The 20,845-nt window shown below is 35.9% G+C and overlaps 1 protein-coding gene across 2 annotated transcripts in view; it reads right to left on the bottom strand.

The window, feature by feature from the left end:
* Positions 1 to 20,845, bottom strand: part of GOLM2 (golgi membrane protein 2) — a 110,888-nt gene that overhangs the window by 16,995 nt on the left and 73,048 nt on the right. For both annotated transcript variants that reach the window (XM_067745496.1, XM_067745500.1), the window contains exons 7-8: positions 17,016 to 17,114; positions 15,333 to 15,503 (exon numbers count right to left, since the gene is read on the bottom strand). In XM_067745496.1, the coding sequence (XP_067601597.1) occupies positions 15,333 to 15,503; positions 17,016 to 17,114 (270 nt within the window). The remainder of the gene's footprint in view (positions 1 to 15,332; positions 15,504 to 17,015; positions 17,115 to 20,845) is intronic.

Below are 20,845 nucleotides of genomic sequence, written 5' to 3'. Positions count from 1 at the left end.
AGCCATCTAGATCAGAGGTTGAAAAATACTTTAAAAAAAATCCATACATAAAATGATGTACTCTCTGATACACTACCTTGTCTCACCAAGTTGTTCAGGGGAATCATTAACCACAGTTAAATAAATGAATTTCTGCTGCTACTCACCCTGGAGCAGGCATACAGAAAAGCCCATATTGATCAACAATCACCACCTACTGTTTTGAAAGTCCTTGTGACTTTCAGTACAGGGCTGACATTTGAAATGAACTGTTTTCTCAATTCAAGGCATCTAAATATATAGAGTACAGCCCTCCTAATTGGCAAACAGGTGGGTCTTCCATGAATTCTCCATTTCAACTACTTTGGAGGATGTCTGACTATTTCTTTGAAGTGTGCCTCCAGGATACTCTGAAGTATCCCCTAAACTATATTTTGTATCACCATATAGACTACATTCTACATTTTAAATTAAACCAACACAAATATATTTTCTAAATAATGGCAAAACATGCCAACAAATTACCTAGCCATTTTTGTATGATGTGGCAAGACAAAATTAAATTTATAAAAAATGTATCAATATAAGTGTGATATATTAAGTTATAAAATATGCTAAATTTAAAACTGTCAAAAAAATTGTTGTGGTTATTGTATAAAATCTAAGATTTTTCCCCCTATGTCCAGTAGTCAGTTTCAACAAAATTTTCAACTTGTTCTAACAGCATATCATTTAGTATCTACAGGATCAAATACTTTTATATTCATTACCTATTTACACTTCTATTATTTGTACTTACTGATCTCTATATATACCTTTGGTCTCTAGATGAAGTAAAATTAGATGACGATATGGACTGAGATTATAACTGTCTCCATGATGCAAAAGGAGTCAGGACAGAAAAAGAGATTTCTTCACATACTCAGACACTTTCTTCCTACTCCTACTTCGTACCTTTCATTTATCAATAAGGCCTCATTATGATAACAGTGTTCTGTCTCTGGCATTTTTAACGCAGTACCTTTTTCCTCGAGACTACCATCTCCTCATTTACCATTTTTCAATATTACTTCTCAGTCTAATACCCCTTGCTCGCTAACTTTCAGGTAATACTTCCCTCTCAAGCCCAGTCTAACCTTATGTACCTTTCTATACTGCCATGAGGTTAACTACAAGGTTTCTAACATACAGCTAAGCCCCTGCCCTGGATCAACTACAAGGTTTCTATTCTATATTCTCATGTTATAGAAAGTGGTCACAAACTCAAACGCCTCCAAGTATCAGACAAGCAAGATAACTGGATGCATTATGTCAAAGTGGGATTATGAGAAATGGGACAAGGCAAGTCTCATTCTAAACAGAATAGTCATAATCAGTTCCAGTGATTATGTCAAACAATCTGGTTTAAGAGAATTAGAGACTGGGAATTTTACATGAAATCTCTTGACTTTTAAATACTGGCAACTATTTCAGATTTTTAAAAATCACTGTGTGGACTGAACAAAACTAATATGCTAGCTGGATATGGTGAAGTCTCATCAGTTTTCAATCTCTGCAAAGAATTATTTTTGCTATTTAACAAAGTTTTGGAACCAGAACATATAGATCTAGCCTAACACAAGATCACTTTCTTCAAATTCCACTAAAGCCTGGCCATTCCTATAAGCCTTAATCTCCCTAATGAACAAATACACTTATCCCTCATCTGCTATTCTAAACATTCTCTTTTACCTATTTTGAATACAGATGGAAAAGTGAAGTTAACAATTAAAACTATAGAGGGAACTCCCTGGCAGTCCAGTGGTTAGGACTCCATGCTTTCACTGCTGAGGGCCCAGGTTCAATCCCTGCTCGGGGCACTAAGATTCTGCAAGCCACACAGCATGGCCAAACAAACAAACAAAAACAATTAAAACTATAGAGAAAAAAATGCCCTTAATGCTTATTCATGAAGAATAAAGTCAGAATAAAATGGCAAAATATTTTTAAAAGACAATAGAAATGGAAATTTAGTATATAAAAACTTAATACACACAACAAAACAACAGAGGAAAAATTGTGGTTACAAATGCATAGTGTTTTGCCTAACAGGCGTTTGATAAAAGTTTGTTTATAAGTTAATATATTAGTAAGAAAGAATTAAGTGTGAAGAATTAAGTATCTGTCCAAAAACTTAAAAGGGGAATAAAGTGACAAGTCACAAATAGCAAAGAATAAAATAAAAGGCAGATTGAAAATTAAAAAGTGGCAAAATTAGTAGTTGGGTTTTTGGAGAATAAAAAAAATTTTAAACAATCCGTAAACTACAATTTAAAAAAAGAAAGACTATAAAAGATTCAGGACTAAGAATTTTAGAATAAAGAAATTAAAAGTAGGGAACTTCTCATGTATTATATAATTTATGACCAAGTAATCATTTTGATTGTGTGACTAACTACAGAAATATAAAATTCCAAAAGTAACGCAGTAAGTTTAACAAATGTTTACTATGTACATGCAAGGCTGGGAAAATAAAAAAGAATAAGACACAGTTCCTGCCCTTGTGAGTTACCACTCTAACAGAGAAGACATGTATACAAACAGTTATAGGATTCAGGACACACTACCCAACATTGAGGTCCTTTAATCTTTTGTTTTCCAGATTTAAGGAAACCCTTTGCTCATATCTCTTAAGCTATCTATAACACAGCAATTTGGTGTTATTTATCTTTATTCACAAAAGTATACTTTTTTCTCCCTACCTAATCCCTCCAGAATTCAGGAGCTCTTAGTCAGAAATCTTGTTTTCATGGCAATATAGTTATTTTAAGTTCAGTAAGAATCTGCTCTCCTTGTAATAGAACACAGTTGGAAACTTTGGCTATATTACCAAGGCCCTGACTAGAATGTCATATTTGGGAATGATGCATAAAATCTGATATGACCGACAGCTTCATGGAACTAGGGCTGGGTTTAAAGTGTCAATACTTAAAAAGTGCCCCCATCCCCCCTCGGAAAAACCAGCTTATACCTGGTATACAAAGTTCCCAGCCTTACAGATGAATAAGGAAGGTCACATCCTGGCAGGCCCAGGAACTTCAGGATATCTTGTGAACCTCAAGAAGATAGGAACTGTCTCTAGGTACTGCAGGCAAAGTCTGAAGGCGAGTCTCTGGCTTGGCTTCCTCACCTCCAGAGGCTTTTAAAAATCCAATCTGAGAATCCTTATGAAAAGTTCCAGCAAAGAAAACTCAAAAGACCTATGTGGTCAATCACTATTCTTGTACTCACATAAATAATCAGGCCAAGTTTAATGAGACTAGACTTATTTTGAAAAATAGTCTTTGATTATCTTTGATAGAAATGGGGTGACTATAGAGAGAAAAATGATGCTTCAACAGAAAATGACAGTAAACCCTTGTGGCTATTAAATACTAGTCCTATTTATTGTCTTTAAGATCTTGTTACCTACCTGCAAACTAGACTAGATGCGGAATCCTTTTAGTTTCCTTCAATATCTGGCTGCAACTCTCCAAATTAAAGTTTCCAATTTTTCTCACCCCTTCTAACTTTGAATCATTAAAACTTAAAACTGTCCTTTTCCCAAAGCCTTGCAAGCTGAAGATGGACAGTTTGATATAAACTTCAGAGAAATCACCACAACAGTTCATGTATGGACAACCTTTGTGCCTGTTGCCATTTAGGCCACTTAGAAAGTTCAACAGATCACCTGATGACATTACCAGATATTCAAGGAAAAGCTGTTATATTGCCAATGCAATATGAAGCATCTGAAGATGGTTCAGGTCCAACATCTAGAAAATCTTCTTGATTGGCTGTCTTCTGGACTAAAAAACCGAGTTTACAGTTTGTACCAACCATTAACCTTTGTTTTTCTTATGTTTCCCTTGAAATACCCAGGACTGAGACTAGTTCAATGGGTTATGGAGCAAGCTAACAACTCCGTTTCTGGATTGTGAAACTTCATCTGGAACTTTCAGAGAGGGGAATGACAGGTTTCAGGACATGCAACCTGAAAACATAGCACCTTGAAATATCAAATATTTCAAGCTGAAGGAATTTGAGAAATGGCATGTGCAGAAAGGACTTTCTGACCTTCCCCTGAAGCAGGTCATAAAACCCTCATGTGAGTGGTATCCTCCCTATACCTGGAGTAAAGGAATATCCTTATATCCAAGACAGAAGAACATCAAGAAGAATCTGAACAAATGAGCCTTGCTAAATTTCTCCCAGTTTACCACACTTACTTCATATCCTTTGTCCTATCATATCTTTCCACTCTTCATCAAGCCTATTACAAAAACATTCAACGCTAAGTATTTAGCATTGATTGGAAAAGGAATAGTTGGTCCTAAAATCTGCCTGTACCATAGTGAGATACCAGATTGTACTATTTAATTATGTAACAGCTAATAAAAAAACCCCAAAAGATTTGGAAGGAATATTCAGCTGTCTAAGACTCCCATTAATTTGGGCAAGATAAATACATTTCTTTTGAAGACTGAATAACAAATTTGTTGAAGCGTTCTCAATTGCAGGGGGAAATGGAATATTACTCAGGCATAAGAAGGAACGAAAATGGGTCATTTGTAGAGACGTGGATGGACCTAGAGACTGTCATACAGAGTGAAGTCAAAAAGAGAAAAACAAATATCGTACATTAACGCATATATGTGGAATCTAGAAAAATGGTATAGATGACCTTATTTGCAAAGTAGAAATAGACACAGACGAAGAGAACAAATGTATGGATACCAAGAGGGAAGGGAGAGGTAGGAGGAATTGGGAGATTGGGATTGACTTATATACACTATTGATACTATGTATAAAATAGATAACTAATGAGAACCTACAGTATAGCACAGGGAACTCTACTCAGTGCTCTGTGGTGAACTAAACGGGAAGGAAATCCAAAAAAGAGGACATATATGTATACGTATAGCTGATTCATTTTGCTGTATGGTAGAAACTAACACGACATTGTAAAGCAACTACACTCCAATAAAAATTAATTAAAAAAATAATAAATTGGAAGGGGAAATTAGTCTAATAATATAGATTTGCACTTCGAACACTAATCTAGAGGAAACAAAAAGTAGGCAAATATGTTCCCAATTCTGCGTTAATTATTTTTATTTTATTTTTTTTTAAATTTATTTATTTTATTTATTTATTTTTGGCTGCACTGGGTCTTCATTGCTGCATGTGGGCTTTCTCTAGTTGCGGTGAGTGGGGTCTACTCTTCATTGCAGTGCGCGGGCTTCTCACTGCAGTGGCTTCTCTCGTTGTGGAGCACGGGCTCTAGGCACGCAGGCTTCAGTAGTTGTGGCTCGTGGGCTCTAGGGCGCAGGCTCAGTAGCTGTGACACCCGGGCTTAGTTGCTCTCTGGCATGTGGGATCTTCCCGGACCAGGGATCGAACCTGTGTCCCCTGCATTGGCAGGCGGATTCTTAACCACTGCGCCACCAGGGAAACCCTGCGTTAATTATTAACTCGGAGGGCTGAGCCCATGAAGTTCCAGACATGAATAATGATCACTCATTTGTATCAAATCTATAACTTGTTTATTGGCAAAGGAAACCTCTTCTTTATGAACGGGTCACTCACTAAACACATTTTAGACTTCAGAGATAATTCATGAAAAAAGGAAACTTTTGCAGCATATTGACATTCTCATTTACCATTTCAGTTACTTGGAGGTAAAACTTACCCTAATGTTAATCTAAAATATTAATCTTGAAAATGGATTTTTAAGAAAGAAGATATCACTCAAAATAGAAAAAAGACAAAGAATACTACATATACATTTCATTGATTCTAAGACGGACTTTTTCACATTTAATACTGCTAACATCAGGATACATCTTCAAATCAGTGATGTGTCATAGTGTAATTGGCAGGAACTTTTTTCCTTTCTTGGTGGTAAAAAAAAAAAAAAATGTGTTGGGACTTCCCTGGCAGTCCAGTGGTTAAGACTCCACACTTCCTTTGCAGGGGAAACGGGTTTGATCCCTGGTCAGGGAACTAAGATCCTGCAGGCTGTATGGCGTGGCAAAAAAAAAAAAAGTGTTGAACTTAAAATTAATGACTTTCAGATTCAATGAAATATGTGATCTGTCTTCTGTCTTTCTCTGTTCAGACTGAATGGATATCTCTCCCTCTGCCTCTTTTTTCCTGCCTTTAAAAATGTATCTTAGGGATTTCCTGGTGGCGCAGTGGTTGAGAGTCCGTCTGCTGATGCAGGGGACACGGGTTTGTACCCCGGTCCAGGAAGATCCCACATGCCACGGAGCGGCTGGGCCCGTGAGCCACAGCCGCTGAGCCTGCGCGTCCGGAGCCTGTGTTCCGCAACGGGAGAGGCCACAGCAGTGAGAGGCCCGTGTACCGCAAAAAAAAAAAAAAAAAAAAAAAAGTATCTTAAAGAATCTCTTACTTTTCTCTAATATTTGCATGAGTATTAAGTGTTGTGTGTATGTATATATATTTTACATATACATATTATGTAAACATAATTTTATAGTTAGACATATTATTATGGAATATGTTGAAATTAGGGAATTTGAAATTATTTCACTAAGGGGAGGAGACAAAAGAGAGGAGATTCTCAGTAAAAGGGTGGGTAAACTCATACAGTATTTCCATAATCATGTTTTGGTTTGTACCAATAGTTTATTGCACAATGACCTGGAGAGAGCCACCTTGATACTGACTGAAAACAAAATGAAGATTAAAAACTTTCTTGGGGGCCTTCCTGGTGGCGCAGTGGTTGAGAGTCCACCTGCCAACACAGGGGACGTGGGTTCGTGCCCCAGTCTGGGAAGATCCCACATGCCGCGGAGCGGCCAGGCCCGTGAGCCATGGCCGCTGAGCCTGCGTGTCCGGAGCCTGTGCTCTGCAACGGGAGAGGCCACAACAGTGAGAGGCCCGCGTACCGCAAAAAACAAAAACAAAAACAAAAAACAAAAAAAAACTTTCTTGGATATCATGTTCCAAAAACTTTTTATTCATCTTATATTTTTTCTCAGTTATATCTAAATGATGTCAGTAATAATAATGCCAATTTCTCTAAACTAAACCACTTCTGCATAAATCATTTTTATAATGTAAAATGATTAAATTTTCTGTACTACTACAGTAATTATTTCACATATATATACTTACTGTTTAAATTTTTTTAAAAATAAAAATTCAGGTTTAACCATTTATTTGGGTCTCCTTTTCCTTATGAAGGGCCCTGTGTCACATTAAATAAATTTGTAGGTTTTTTTTTCCTGTTAATCTTTCTCAGTTTAATTTTCAGACCCAGCCAGGGATCCTAAAAAGGTCATGGAAAAATTTTTCCTCCCCTTCAACAGTTAATTACATAATGATGTGGTATATACACTAATGATAATATGTTCAATGGATTGAAGTACAGTTGACCCTTGAACAACATGGGGGTTAGGGGTACTGACCCTCTGCACAGTCAAAGATCTACATATAATTTAAAGTTGCACCTCCATACATGCAGCAACCACATCCTCAGATTCAATCAACTGCAGACTGTGTAGTACTGTAGTATTTACTAGTGAAAAAATCCACATATAAGTGGACCCATGCAGTTCAAATCCATGTTGTTCAAGGGTCAACTATACAGTGAGAAGGGAATGATTGATTTGGTCAAGACAGTAGGGATATGAGAAGGGCTTTATCAAATAGATGCCAGCAGAGCACAGCTTTAAAGTACAATTAGGAGTTTGCCAGAAATAGAACAAGAAAAGGAACTATTAAAGAATTTTTCCAAAACTTTAAAAGTATAGAGGAGGTAGTGGGATACAGTGAAAAAACAGTGAACCTGAAGATAAGGGACCTAGATAATAGTCCTGGTTGTTCCACTATTTGCCTCAAGTAAATTAAACACTCTGGATCTAAATTTTCTTGTCTGTAAAATGAAGAAATCACGTAATAGTGGAGTCTCAAACTTTAATGTTAATATAAATAAGGTCTAGGGTAGGGTCTGAAATCTTAACAATCACAGGTGATGTGGATGCTGTTTGTCCAGAGTAGTGAGTAATAGGGCATTAGATTATCTCTAATGGTTCTATTAGGAAACCATTGACCAAAACCACCCACCTTGGCCAGACATGGTAATAACCACCTGCATGAGTAGTCTCACAACAGGAGGTCCTGCTAATGAACACAGTGCTGCCACCACAAACCAACCAGGAGAATTTGGTTCCCAAAGAAGGGAGGAGACACCAGTCCATAATATGTCCTGCCAACCTTCCAGAAACCCTCCTGCTGGAAACCATCTTGACTGAGAGATGCACACGCCATCAGGAAGGGCCTTGAATAGGACCAAATATGGGCACAGGCAAGATGACTGGCCAGAGACAACCCAGAAAGCTAACCCTATTACCATAAAACCTGAGACTGCAAGCCAAGTGGCAGAGCAGTTATCCTGGGTTCCCTTACCTTGCTGCTCTCTGCTCGAGCACTCCTTTCCAATAAAGTCTTTTGCTTTGTCAGTAAATGCATCTCCATGGACAATTCATTTCCAAGTGTTAGACAAGAGACCACTCTAGGGCCCTGGAAGGAGTCCCCCTTCTGGTAACAGTTCCTTGTATATACCTTAAATATTTGTTTTCTATTCTATTCTATTTTATTTTTCCTTTTTGGTCACTCTGCGCAGCATGCAGAATCTTAGTTCCCCGACCAGGGATGGAACCTGCACCCCCTGCAGTGGAAGCACGGAGTCTTAACTGCTGGACTGCCAGGAAGTCCCAAATGTTTATTTAAAATAATTCTTCTACTATATAGAAACTTTTAGGCAAATAAGATTTTGAGAAGGATAAAACCAAAGAAGAAAACAGTAAGGATTAAAAAAAAAGGATAAAATGGTAATTAAAACTACATTTGAGGCTAGTCATAGAACTTGATAAACTGACAGTGAAATTCTTCTGGAAGAACAGAGAAAAATTTAGTTTTTAAAAAATTTTAAGGTAGGTTCAGATTATTATAAAGCAATGTAATGAATGTGTATTGCCTATGTAATGAAGCCTCCATAAAAACCCATGGAGATTTGGGGAGATTGGCATGCTTGGAACAGGCATGGAAGCTCTGTGCTGTCCTATGCAACTCTTCCGTATAGCTCCTCCTGAGTTATAGTTTTTATAAGCTGGTAATCTAGTAAGTAAAATGTTTCTCCGAGTTCTGCAAGCTGCTCCAGCAAATTAATTGCACCCAAGAAGGTGGCTGTTGGTACCTTAGATCCTCATCCAGTCAGTTAGAAATATAGGCAACAATCTGGAGTTGTAATTGGCATCTGAAGTGGGGGAGGACTGAGCCCTTAACCTGTGAGATCTGAGGCTATTTCCAGGTAGATAGTGTCAGAATTGAGTTAATCTGTAGATACCCAGCTGGTGTTAGAGAATTGCTTAGTGGTGTGGGAAAAACCCACACACATGGGAACTGGTATCAGAATCGTACCATATGCTAGGGATAAAGACAAGAAATGGAAAAAAATGGAAATTCTAGAGAGAGATAAAAATAGTGAAATAATTTAATGTGAGTTTATGTGTGTACAAGATAAACCAGAAGTAAATATCACAAAGGGAAAATAAATAATAATCCTCGGACAAATGGTAATCAAGATAGAGAAAACTAAATTTGGATCATTGTATATTCCAAAGAGGTCAAATAATCCATTCGTGGTAAAAAAAAAATAAATGAAAATTGAGTAGTATATTAACGGCCAGAAAAAGGACAGATGATTTGCAATAAAAGAAATGAAAGTTGTTGTAAGAGTCAAGATGGATATGTTGGAATATACACAAATAAAAACCTATTGTGTTAAATTCAGCTAAGTTGTAGGATACAAGATCAACAAACAAAAATCAGTCATTACTGGAGAAATGTGGAGGAAAGGGAACCCTTATGCTCTTGGTAGGAATGTAAATTGGTGTAACCACTACAGAAAACAGTATGAAGGTTCCTCAAAAAATTAAAAATAGAATTACCATATGATCCAGAAATTCCATTTTGGGTATTTATCTGAAGAAAATGAAAACACTAACTTGAAACAGGCACCCCCATGTTCATTGCAGCATTATTTACAATAGCCAAGATATGGAAACAACCTAAGTGTCCATTGGTGAATGAATGGACAAAGAAAGTGTGGTATATATATGCAACGAAGTATTATTTAGCAACAAAAAAGAATGAAATCTTGCTATTTGCAACAACATGGTTGAACCTTGATGGTATTATGCTAAGTGAAATAAGTAAGTACCATATGATCTCTTTTATATGTAGAATCTAAGAAAAAGTAAAACAAACAAATAAAAATCAAGCTCATAGGGACTTCCCTGGTGGCACAGTGGTTAAGAATCCGCCTGTCAATGCAGGGGACACAGGTTTGATCCCTGGTCTGGGAAGATCCCATATGCCATGGAGCAACTAAGCCCGTGAGCCACAACTACTGAGCTTGTGCTCTAGAGCCTGCAAGCCACAACTACTGAAGCCTGCATGTCCTAGAGCCCAGCCTGCGAGCCCGCATGCTGCAACTACTGAGTCCACGCACCGCAAATACTGAATCCTGTGTGCTCTAGGGCCCACGTGCCGCAACTACTGAACCCATGTGCTGCAACTACTGAAGCTCCTGTGTCTAGAGCCCGTGGTCTGCAACAAGAGAAGCCACTGCAATGAGAAGCCCACACGCTGCAACGAAGAGTAGCCCCCGCTTGCCACAATTAGAGAAAGCCCACAGCAATAAAGACCCAATGCAGCCAAAAAGAAAAAAAAAAAAAATCAAGCTCATAGATACAGAGAACAGATTGGTGGTTGGCAGAGGTTGGGGGTGGGGACATGGGAGAAATGGGTGAAGGGACGTCGAAAGGTAAAAAGAAAAAAAAAATGTAGTTGATGTAAAATACTCATAAAATTTTTGAATCATATTCAAAATATTGATTTTTTTATATATATACACATATGTTTATGTATATGCTAATGTATATAACATAGGTATATTTTTACAGTATATTTAAAAACACTATTACTTCTAAAAGAGTGAAAATAAAATACTATTCTAAGATGAACCCAAATATTAGCAATTCTTAGAAATTTGCATTAAAAATTTTAAAACCAAAAGCCAAGTAAACAAATAAATCAGTCATATTTCTATGCACTAGCAATGAACAATCTGAAAAGGAAATCAAGAGAACAATTTGATTTACAATAACATAAAAAAGAATTAAATGTTTAGGAATAAATTTAACCAAGGAGGCATAAGACTTGTACACTGAAAACTACAAAAACTGCTGAAGAAAATTAAAGATACCCTAAATAAATGGAAAGACATCCCATCTTCATGGATTGGAAGACCTAATATTGTTCAAATGATAATACTCCCCAAAGTAATCTACAGATTTAATGTAATTCCTATTAAAATCCCAACTGTCTCTTTAGTAGAAATAGACAAGCAGATCCTAAAATTCACATGGAATTGTAAGAGATGCCAAACAGTCAAAATAATCTTATAAAGAAGGGCAAAGTTGGAAGACTCACAGTTCCCAATTTCAAAACTTACTACAAAGTGACAGTAATCCAAACAGTGTGCTCCTGGCATCTGGTCTCAATGGAACAGAATTAAGAATCCAGAATAAACCCATACATGTGTGGTCAACTGATTTTCAACAAGGATACCAAGACTGTTCAATGGAGAAAGAAGGTGTCTTCAACAAATAGTGCTAGGACAACTGAATACCGATGCACACAAGAACATAGTTGGATCCTTACCTCATACCGTATATAAATATTAACTTAAAATAGATAAAAAACTTACATATAAGAGCTAAAACTATTATTGTTGTGACCATTTTGCAATGTATACAAACACTGAATCATCATGTTGTACACCTGAAACTAATATAATATTGTAAATCAATTATACCTCAAGTTAAAAAAAGAGCGAAAACTATGAGGTTCTTAGAAGAAAACATGACTTTTTTGATTTGGCAAAGGTTTCTTAGATATGACACCAAAAGCATGAACAACAAAAGAAAAATAGACAAACTGGACTGCATCAAAATTTAAAACTTTGTGCATCATAGAACACTATCAGAGAGTGAAAAAACAAATGATAGAATGGGTAAAAATATTTGCATATCATACATCTGATGAGGGTTTAGTATTCAGAATATATAAATTATGCTTAAAACTCAACAGCAAAGACAAACAACCCAATTTTAAAATGGGCAAAGGACTTGAATATACATTTCTCTAAAGAAGATATACAAATGGCCAACAAGTACTTGAAAAGATGCTCAATGTCATTAGTCATTAGGGAAATGCAAATGAAAATCACAATGAGATACCACTTCACAGGCACTAGGATGGCAACAGTAAAAACAACAGCAACAGTGGAAAGTACTGATAGTGTTGACAGGGATGTCGAGAAACTGGAGCTCTCGTGCATTGCTGATGGAACTGTAAAATGGTGCAGCTGCTGTGGAAAATAGTTTGGCAGTTTCCTATAAAGCTAAACATAGAATTACCATATAATCCAGCAATTCTACATCTAGGTACACAAAGAATTGAAAACAAGTGTTCAACAAAAGCTTGTAAATGAATGTTCATCGCAGCACTATTCACAATAGCCAAAAAGTGGAAACAATCCAAATACCCATCTACAGATGAATGGATAAACAAAATGTATTCATACAATTGAATATTATCCAGCCATAAGAGAAATAAAGTCCTGATACCTGTGACAACATGGCTGAACTTTGAAAACAGTACGCTAAGCAAAAGAAGCCAGACACAAAAGGCTACATATTGTATGATTCCATTTACATGAAATATCCAAGATTCCAGGTGAATCCATAGAGTCAGAAAATAGGTTAGTCATTGCCAAGGACTGTGGGTAGGAGAAAATGGGGAGTGACTGCTTAATGGGTACAGGGTTTTCTTTTGTAGTGATGAATACTTTCTGGAACTAGACAGTTGTAATGACTGCACATTATAAATGTACTAAATACCGCTGAATTGTGCACTTTGGTGAATTCTATATGTATTTTACCACAATTTTAAACTTATTTTTAATTTCTAAAAAAATCATTTGCATGATATAATAAAGTCTCATATCACAAAAGGCAGAAGAGGAAACTGCAGTAAAGTTAATTTATCAAAGGTTAGCATCTGAATTATTGATAAAGATTTGACAGAAAGGTATAGGATCAATCTCCAAAGTTATCAGGCTCAGTGGTCAAAACTGATGCACAGATTATATACCAAGATATAATTATAGTATAATTCCTCACATAAAAATGGACAGGCCACCAGAAAGTAAATGCCTATTAAAACACCCTTAAGGAATCATTCTATTCTAAATGCCTTACAAAAGAGTTAAAAAGCAAATGTGGCCAGGCCTTAGGGAAAGAAATAAATGTAAACATCTCTAGTGACATTGTAAAACTGTTCTAGAGAACAATCTGACATTATGTAACAGGAGCTATAAAGTTAGTCAAGTACTTTGACCTAATAAATTCAGTTAGGGGACTACACTTTTAAAGGAATACCCAAAGTAGGAGAAGCAGGAAATAATTTGAAAAAAAGATATTCATAATCACGACATCTAACATAAGAAAATACAAAATAATTTAAATAATCAAAGAGTAGAGCTAAATGAACTATTATTATTGCCTAAACACAATGGAATATATGCATATGTCTACGTGTGTGTATATGTATATATGTATATTTTTAAATCACAACTACATAACTATTTGATAGGTTAAAACACAGGTAAGAAATAATGCCAAAGTAAATCACAAAATAGTGCTCACATTGATTTCAACTCTATATATACATTGAAAAGAATTCAGAGTAAGATTTTAAAACTCAATAGGCTCTTTTAAAAATAAATTGTAGGGAATTCCCTGGTGGTCCAGTGGTTAGGACTCCATGCTTCCACTGCAGGGAGCACGGGTTTGATCCCTGGTTGGGGAACTAGGAACCCACATGCCACACGGCACAGACAAAAAAAAAAAAAAAAAAAAATTGTGGAATGTAATAATTTCCTGGTGATCATTTTCCAATCACATTCTTTACCCAAAGACTGGTTAAAAAAAAGAGAGGTAAGACAACAATAACAATTTTTATAGAATAAACTATAAGTAGAAGAAAATCTTAAGTGATCAAATTAAGATATTTTATCTTAGTAAGATTCTGACCTTACTATAAACCTCTTTTTGTTGAGATAAAAGTTTTGAAGCCAATTCCTCAACAAGATTTGGAGGAAATATTTTTTCACTGTATTTAAAATGTTAACCATATTCTTGTAAATAAAAATATTTTTTATATAATACTTTAGTCAAGATACATGGATACGCTTTAAAATGTCAAGGAAGGAAAGTCAATTAAATGTACACAAACTATATATTCATATAGATGCAGAAATATGAATAACTGTCATAAGACCAATTTAAAAATGTAACACTGTGCAGTTATCACAGTACAAACAACCTGTGTACAAGTAAATGCCTAAACACGGCTCTGAAGAGTTGTTGCCAAAGAAGCCATCATTAAAAATAAACAAAAGCAAACTGGAGCTTTCAGACATTCTGTCTATTCAGAAGTTGAAGGGAAGAAGCCTTAAAAAGCAGAAGCAGTGAAAAGTACAGTTTAAGAGAGCTGGTCTAAGAGCCACTGTCCTGTTCCCAATTCTGTCTACTACTGGAATTTTTTCTTATACATCTTGAAAATCTACCAATTAGAAAATTATGCAGATTAACAGGTATTGTCCATTTATCATAATCAATACCTCTGAAACAATTAAGCAGTCAAACATTATTACACAGTGTTATGAGTTTGTTCAATTTCTTTCACTTCTAGCACCTAAATGAAGCAAACTGCAATTGGAGGGAATGGAAAAGGAAACAGCATTGAACTTTCTACGATGGCAGTCTTTATTTCTTCCAGAACTCATTTTTCAAAACTCTTTATCTTCCCTCCTTTCTAATCAAAGTTTTCATATATTAGCCTAACAAAATATATCTTCTCTCACTTCTCAGAAAAATTTTACATTCATAAGAACTAATAGCATTTTTTTAAATCAACTCACCTGAAATTTATTTTTTAACACTGGAGAACAAGAGAAGTTTTTGAAAGTGTTCTTTAAAATATCTCTATCCATTTAAAACCTACTTTTCTTTTAAATTTTATAACTGCCATACTTTCTCTTTGTATGTATATAACTTCACTATACATCCATTAGTTAGAGATTATAATAATGAAGACCTTAATTCAGACTTGTAAATAAATATATTATATTTAAAGAAATCTTTTCAGCATAATATTCATCAACTGATTCTTACTTTGCTTCAATTTATGGAGATCACCGGCTCGATCCTTAGTAGCCTGCTTTAGAATATCTGCTTGAATTCTGGGTTCACTCTCCAAGTTAGGGCCTGGAATTAAATGTTGAAGAGGATTGGAAGGCTTCTGTTTTGAAGTTCTGGGGTTTCCATTGTGGTTTACATGAGAATCTATGGCATAAAAACATCAAATTAAGGTCATATTTTGCAGAAGAATTTCATAAGATGTACCCGAGAAAAGGTAAGACACTGTTATCTGATACTGGGTAGTCAGGTAGCTTTTTTTTAAAGCTTTATTTAATTTCTTTAATCAAATCTTATAACCAATGTGATTTTAGTTGTGTGAAGTTTACTAATCATTCCCAGGTGGGTATCTTTAGTATTGATTATAAACCTATTCATCAATGGAATGTATATCAATAGTAGAAACCCAAAGATTAAAATGGCAGTGATACCTGTAACTTTTCTTCCCTCCAAATTCTATATTGCTGTCAGAAATCTCCAAAATCCAATAAGGCTTTTAGAATTTCTAATCTTGAAGTCATTTTCATCTACACAGCGACATAACTGTTAACTCTTGATTCTTTCTTATTAGTATCTCCTGGATATAACTTTTCTTTCCCCCACCTCCCTTTTTAACTCATCAAAGCCTCGATTTAGATCTTTATTACAATTAATTTTAATTATATCAATTCTCATTTTAGGGGAATATTTCTGTAAAATTGAGTAGGTATTCAGTAGAAAACACACAGATAAGTACAGAGTAGGGAGTTTAATACAGGCGGAACTCATTTTATAGAAGGCCTCTGTGAGATAAACTTGAACACATTTTGGAGAAGGTAAATACATATATACTGGTAGTGATGAAAGGGAACGTAGTCCAGAGTGGCAGAACAAATAATTCTTCCACTCTTAATAGTCCAGTAGACAAAGTTCATTTTGTAATGATCTCTCCCCGAGCTTTTTTCTTTTTTTTTAATGAATCAGTTATATATACACATATGTTCCCATATCTCTTCCCTCTTGCGTCTCCCTCCCTCCCACCCTCCCTATCCCACCCCTCCAGGAGGTCACAAAGCACCAAGCTGATCTCCCTGTGCTATGCGGCTGCTTCCCACTAGCTATCTATTTTACATTTGGTAGTGTATATATGTCCATGCCTCTCTCTCGCCCTGTCACAGCTCACCCTTCCCCCTCCCCATATCGTCAAGTCCATTCTCTAGTAGGTCTGTGTCTTTTTTCCCGTCTTACCCCTAGGTTCTTCATGACCTTTTTTTCCCTTAAATTCCATATATATATCTGTTAGCATACGGTATTTGTCTTTCTCTTTCTGACTTACTTCACTCTGTATGACAGACTCTAGGTCTATCTATCTCATTACAAATAGCTCAATTTCGTTTCTTTTTATGGCTGAGTAATATTCCATTGTATATATGTGCCACATCTTCTTTATCCATTCATCCGATGATGGACACTTAGGTTGTTTCCATCTCCGGGCTATTGTAAATAGAGCTGCAATGAATCTCCCTGAGCTTTTATCAGTCGTTTGATGATATACAAAGTTAAGTAGAATAATGAATGATACTTCACTGTGCTGCTAAATGACATGTTTTATTCACTATGTAACAATACATGACCAGAAAATTGATTTTCAAATGGAATTTTAAGAATAAGACTTCATACCTGGAACCATATTTGGGGAGAGAGGTTGTCCAGTTGGAAGATGGGAGATTACTTGATGACTTTCATATTGAGAAAAGGAAACAGGCGGTTTCTTTAAAGCTAAAATTAAAAACAGATCCATATTATTCCCCGTGATATTATGGTTTCTAAATACCAACCACCATGAATCTGTTTACATTACACTAATCCTATGATGCTTACTCTAATTTTGTAATCCTTATAATTGGTATATTAACTAATTAATTTATGGTTACTAATTGATATATTGCACCATCCATCACAGATTTTGATGATCAATAAATCTGACCAGAATACAAGATAGGAATTCTGTCTTGTTCATCACTATATCCCCAATACCTAGAATAGTGCCTGGCATATAACAGGAGCTCAATTAAAATTTGATGAATGAATAAATAAATGAATCTCTTCAGATACAGTGAGACCTTTTTATATGGATAGCATAAATAAAAATTGACATTTATAGATTAGGCAAAGCTATGAGAATATGCTACTCTAAGCTGCTCAGATTTTAAATAAAAACTAAATATGACTGATTCAACAAGTTCAGGTTTTAGTTTTGAAAAGGGAATTTTTTTTAACATCTTTATTGGAGTATAATTGCTTTACAATGGTATGTTAGTTTCTGCTTTATAACAAAGTGAATCAGTTATACATATACATATGTTCCCATATCTCTTCCCTCTTGTGTCTCCCTCCCGCCCACCCTCCCTATCCCACCCCTCCAGGTAGTCACAAAGCACGGAGCTGATCTCCCTGTGCCATGTGGCTGCTTCCCACTAGCTATCTACCTTACGTTTGGTAGTGTATAAATGTCCATGCCACTCTCTCACTTTGTCACAGCTTACCCTTCTCCCCCCCCATATCCTCAAGTCCATTCTCGAGTAGGTCTGTGTCTTTATGCCCATCTTACCCCTAGGTTCTTCAAGACCTTTTTTTTTTCCCTTAGATTCCATATATATGTGTTAGCACATGGTATTTGTTTTTCTCTTTCTGACTTACTTCACTCTGTATGACAGTCTCTAGGTCCATCCACCTCACTACAAATAACTCAATTTCGTTTCTTTTTATGGCTGAGTAATATTCCATTGTATATATGTGCCACATCTTCTTTATCCATTCATCCGATGATGGACACTTAGGTTGCTTCCATCTCCTGGCTATTGTAAATAGAGCTGCAATGAACATTGTGGTACATGACTCTTTTTGCATTATGGTTTTCTCAGGGTATATGGCCAGTAGTGGGATTGCTGGGTCATATGGTAGTTCTATTTGTAGTTTTTTAAGGAACCTCCATACTGTTTTCCATAGTGGCTGTATCAATTTACATTCCCACCAGCAGTGCAAGAATGTTCCTGAAAAGGGAATTTTTAAGTTTTCTACAAAAAGCTTTACTAGCCAAGATGTACTTACTTAGAGTTGGGACTTTCTTCTCCCTTAAGAAATAAAGGCAATAGGGAAAAAGATCATTTTTCACTCACTCCACTGCAACCTTGGGCAGCTTAATGTGACAGAAAGGCAGAGAGCAAGAAGGAAACTAGAGAGAAGGCAAACAGATAAAGAGAAAAAAAAATAGAGAGCCCATCCATAAGATATGGTTAGTGGCACATTTTATTCTTCTAAAACTTTGGTGTGGCAGACACGATGCTTTGTGACCCCATTTCATTATATTTTTCCTAGGCACAGAGGAAGATAAGCCTTCCTTACTTTTATGTGCCACGAAACTGGGTTCTAACCATAAGAATGTAAGTGAAACAGAATGTAAGTGAAACAGAATGAGCCACTTCCAACTATGCCAATAAAATCTTCTGTGCAAATCACCTACAATCTCTCTTCCCTTCTGTCACAAATTAGGAGGCTACATATGAAGATAGTGGCATCAAATAATGGAAGAGGACACTGCTTAGAGAGAGCTGCAAAGAGAATCATAAAACCTGCATCAGTCTGTAATGTGAACAATAAATGAAACTTTATTGCTTTAAGCAATTGCAATTTGGGGATTATTTGTTAATACATAACAGCCTCGTCAGTCCTAACTAGTATACTTGGGTTATTTTTATAATCCTCAAAGTTCATTTCGGTGACTGTATTTCATTTATTATTATATAGATTTCTAAACTTAAGGACCCAAGAAGTTTAAAATTCACTCTAAGAAAGCAACCCATTCGAATTTACAGAAAGTTGAGGTTTTCTATATCTTACTGTGTTCCCCCATTTCCTTGTTCGTATTGCCAGCTGCAATGCCCAACACCCACCACTGCACGTAAGACAGCTAAATAACAACAATCAGCTAACATCTTTAAAGAGCAGTACTTTCCCAGGTTTAACACCATTTTGATTTGCTAACAGACTCTGAGGACAACTAAGCATCTGGTAGATATACTGGAAAGAGAAGTCAGTCACAATGTACAAACTTGTGGATCACTGTTGGACCCTAGCTGGCTCCAGTACTATATAAACCAAAAGACAAGAGAGGGTACTTTCAATACTAAACAGGAAGTGATCATACATGTTCTTAGCTTTATTTAATAATGCCTCCTGCCCAAGAACAAGGTGACTATTCAGAGGCAAAACTATGAAGATTTAGATGGGTAGAAAAAGCTGGATTAAAAAGAGCCTTTATATATGGGTTCGATCCCTGGTTGGGCAACTAAGATCCCACATGCCATGTGGTGCAGCCAAAAAAAAAAAAAAAAAAAGAAAGAGCCTTTATAAAACAACCAGAGGAGTTTAGAACTGATATACAGGCATACCTTTGATATTGCAGGTTCAGTTCTAGACCACTGCAATAAAGTGAATATCACGATAAAGCGAGTTGCATGCATTTTTTTGGTTTCCCAGTGCATATAAAAGTTATGTTTACACTATACAGTAGTCTTTTAAGTGTACAGTAGAATTATGTCTAAAAATCAATGCGTACACACCTTAATTTAAAAATACTTCATTGTTAAAAAATACTAAACATTACCTGAGCCTTTAGCAAGTTGTAATCTTTTTGTTGGTGGAAGGCTTGAAATATTGCAAGAATTACCGAAATGTGACACAGAGACAATGAAAAGAGCAAATGTTGTTGGGAAAATGGCACTGATAGATTTGCTTGACACAGGATTGCCACAAACCTTCAATTTGTAAAAAAACACGATCTGTGAAGTACTGTAAAGCTAAGCACAATAAAACATGGCGTGTCTGTAGCAGAAACTATACAGTCAAGCCTTGACATCCATGGGGGACTGGTTCCAGGACACCCGACCCCACCCCCATGCTCAAGTCCCTTAGTCAGTCTTCCTTATCCATCGTTCTGCATCTGAGGATTCAAACAATCACGGAGTGCAAATATAGTATACAATCTGAGGCTGGTTGAATCCACCAAGGAGGAACCTGAGGACGTGACTGTGGTAATATGGAGCCTTATAAGTTTGATGTGAATTACTACATTTCTGTAAAAATTCAGAAAAATAGAAAACCAGAAAGAAATTTAAAATGAGCTGTAATTCTACCACTTAAAGATAACCACTGCTACCATTTCAAGATTATCTGTTTTGTTTTTTTCTGTACATTACACCATATACCATAAACAAAATTAGGATACCATCATATATACTATCTTATAATCTGATTTTTTATTTAATATTTTATATACATTTTTCTATGTCATCCCATTTTCTTCTACAGCATTCCTAAATGGTAGTACTGAATCAAAACTTCCAACTTACTAGGTTTGGCTAGAAAGATCTGGGTAAAGAATTGCCACAAGGACTTTAGAGTGCCATAAACTGCATCAGCTAAGCTAGTTGGTGGATAGACTTTTACTA

Source organism: Pseudorca crassidens, chromosome 1, assembly GCF_039906515.1.
Source record: "Pseudorca crassidens isolate mPseCra1 chromosome 1, mPseCra1.hap1, whole genome shotgun sequence".
Lineage (NCBI taxonomy): Eukaryota > Metazoa > Chordata > Mammalia > Artiodactyla > Delphinidae > Pseudorca > Pseudorca crassidens.
Note: the sequence above shows the minus strand (reverse complement) of the source record. Positions and strands in the feature narration are given on the sequence as shown.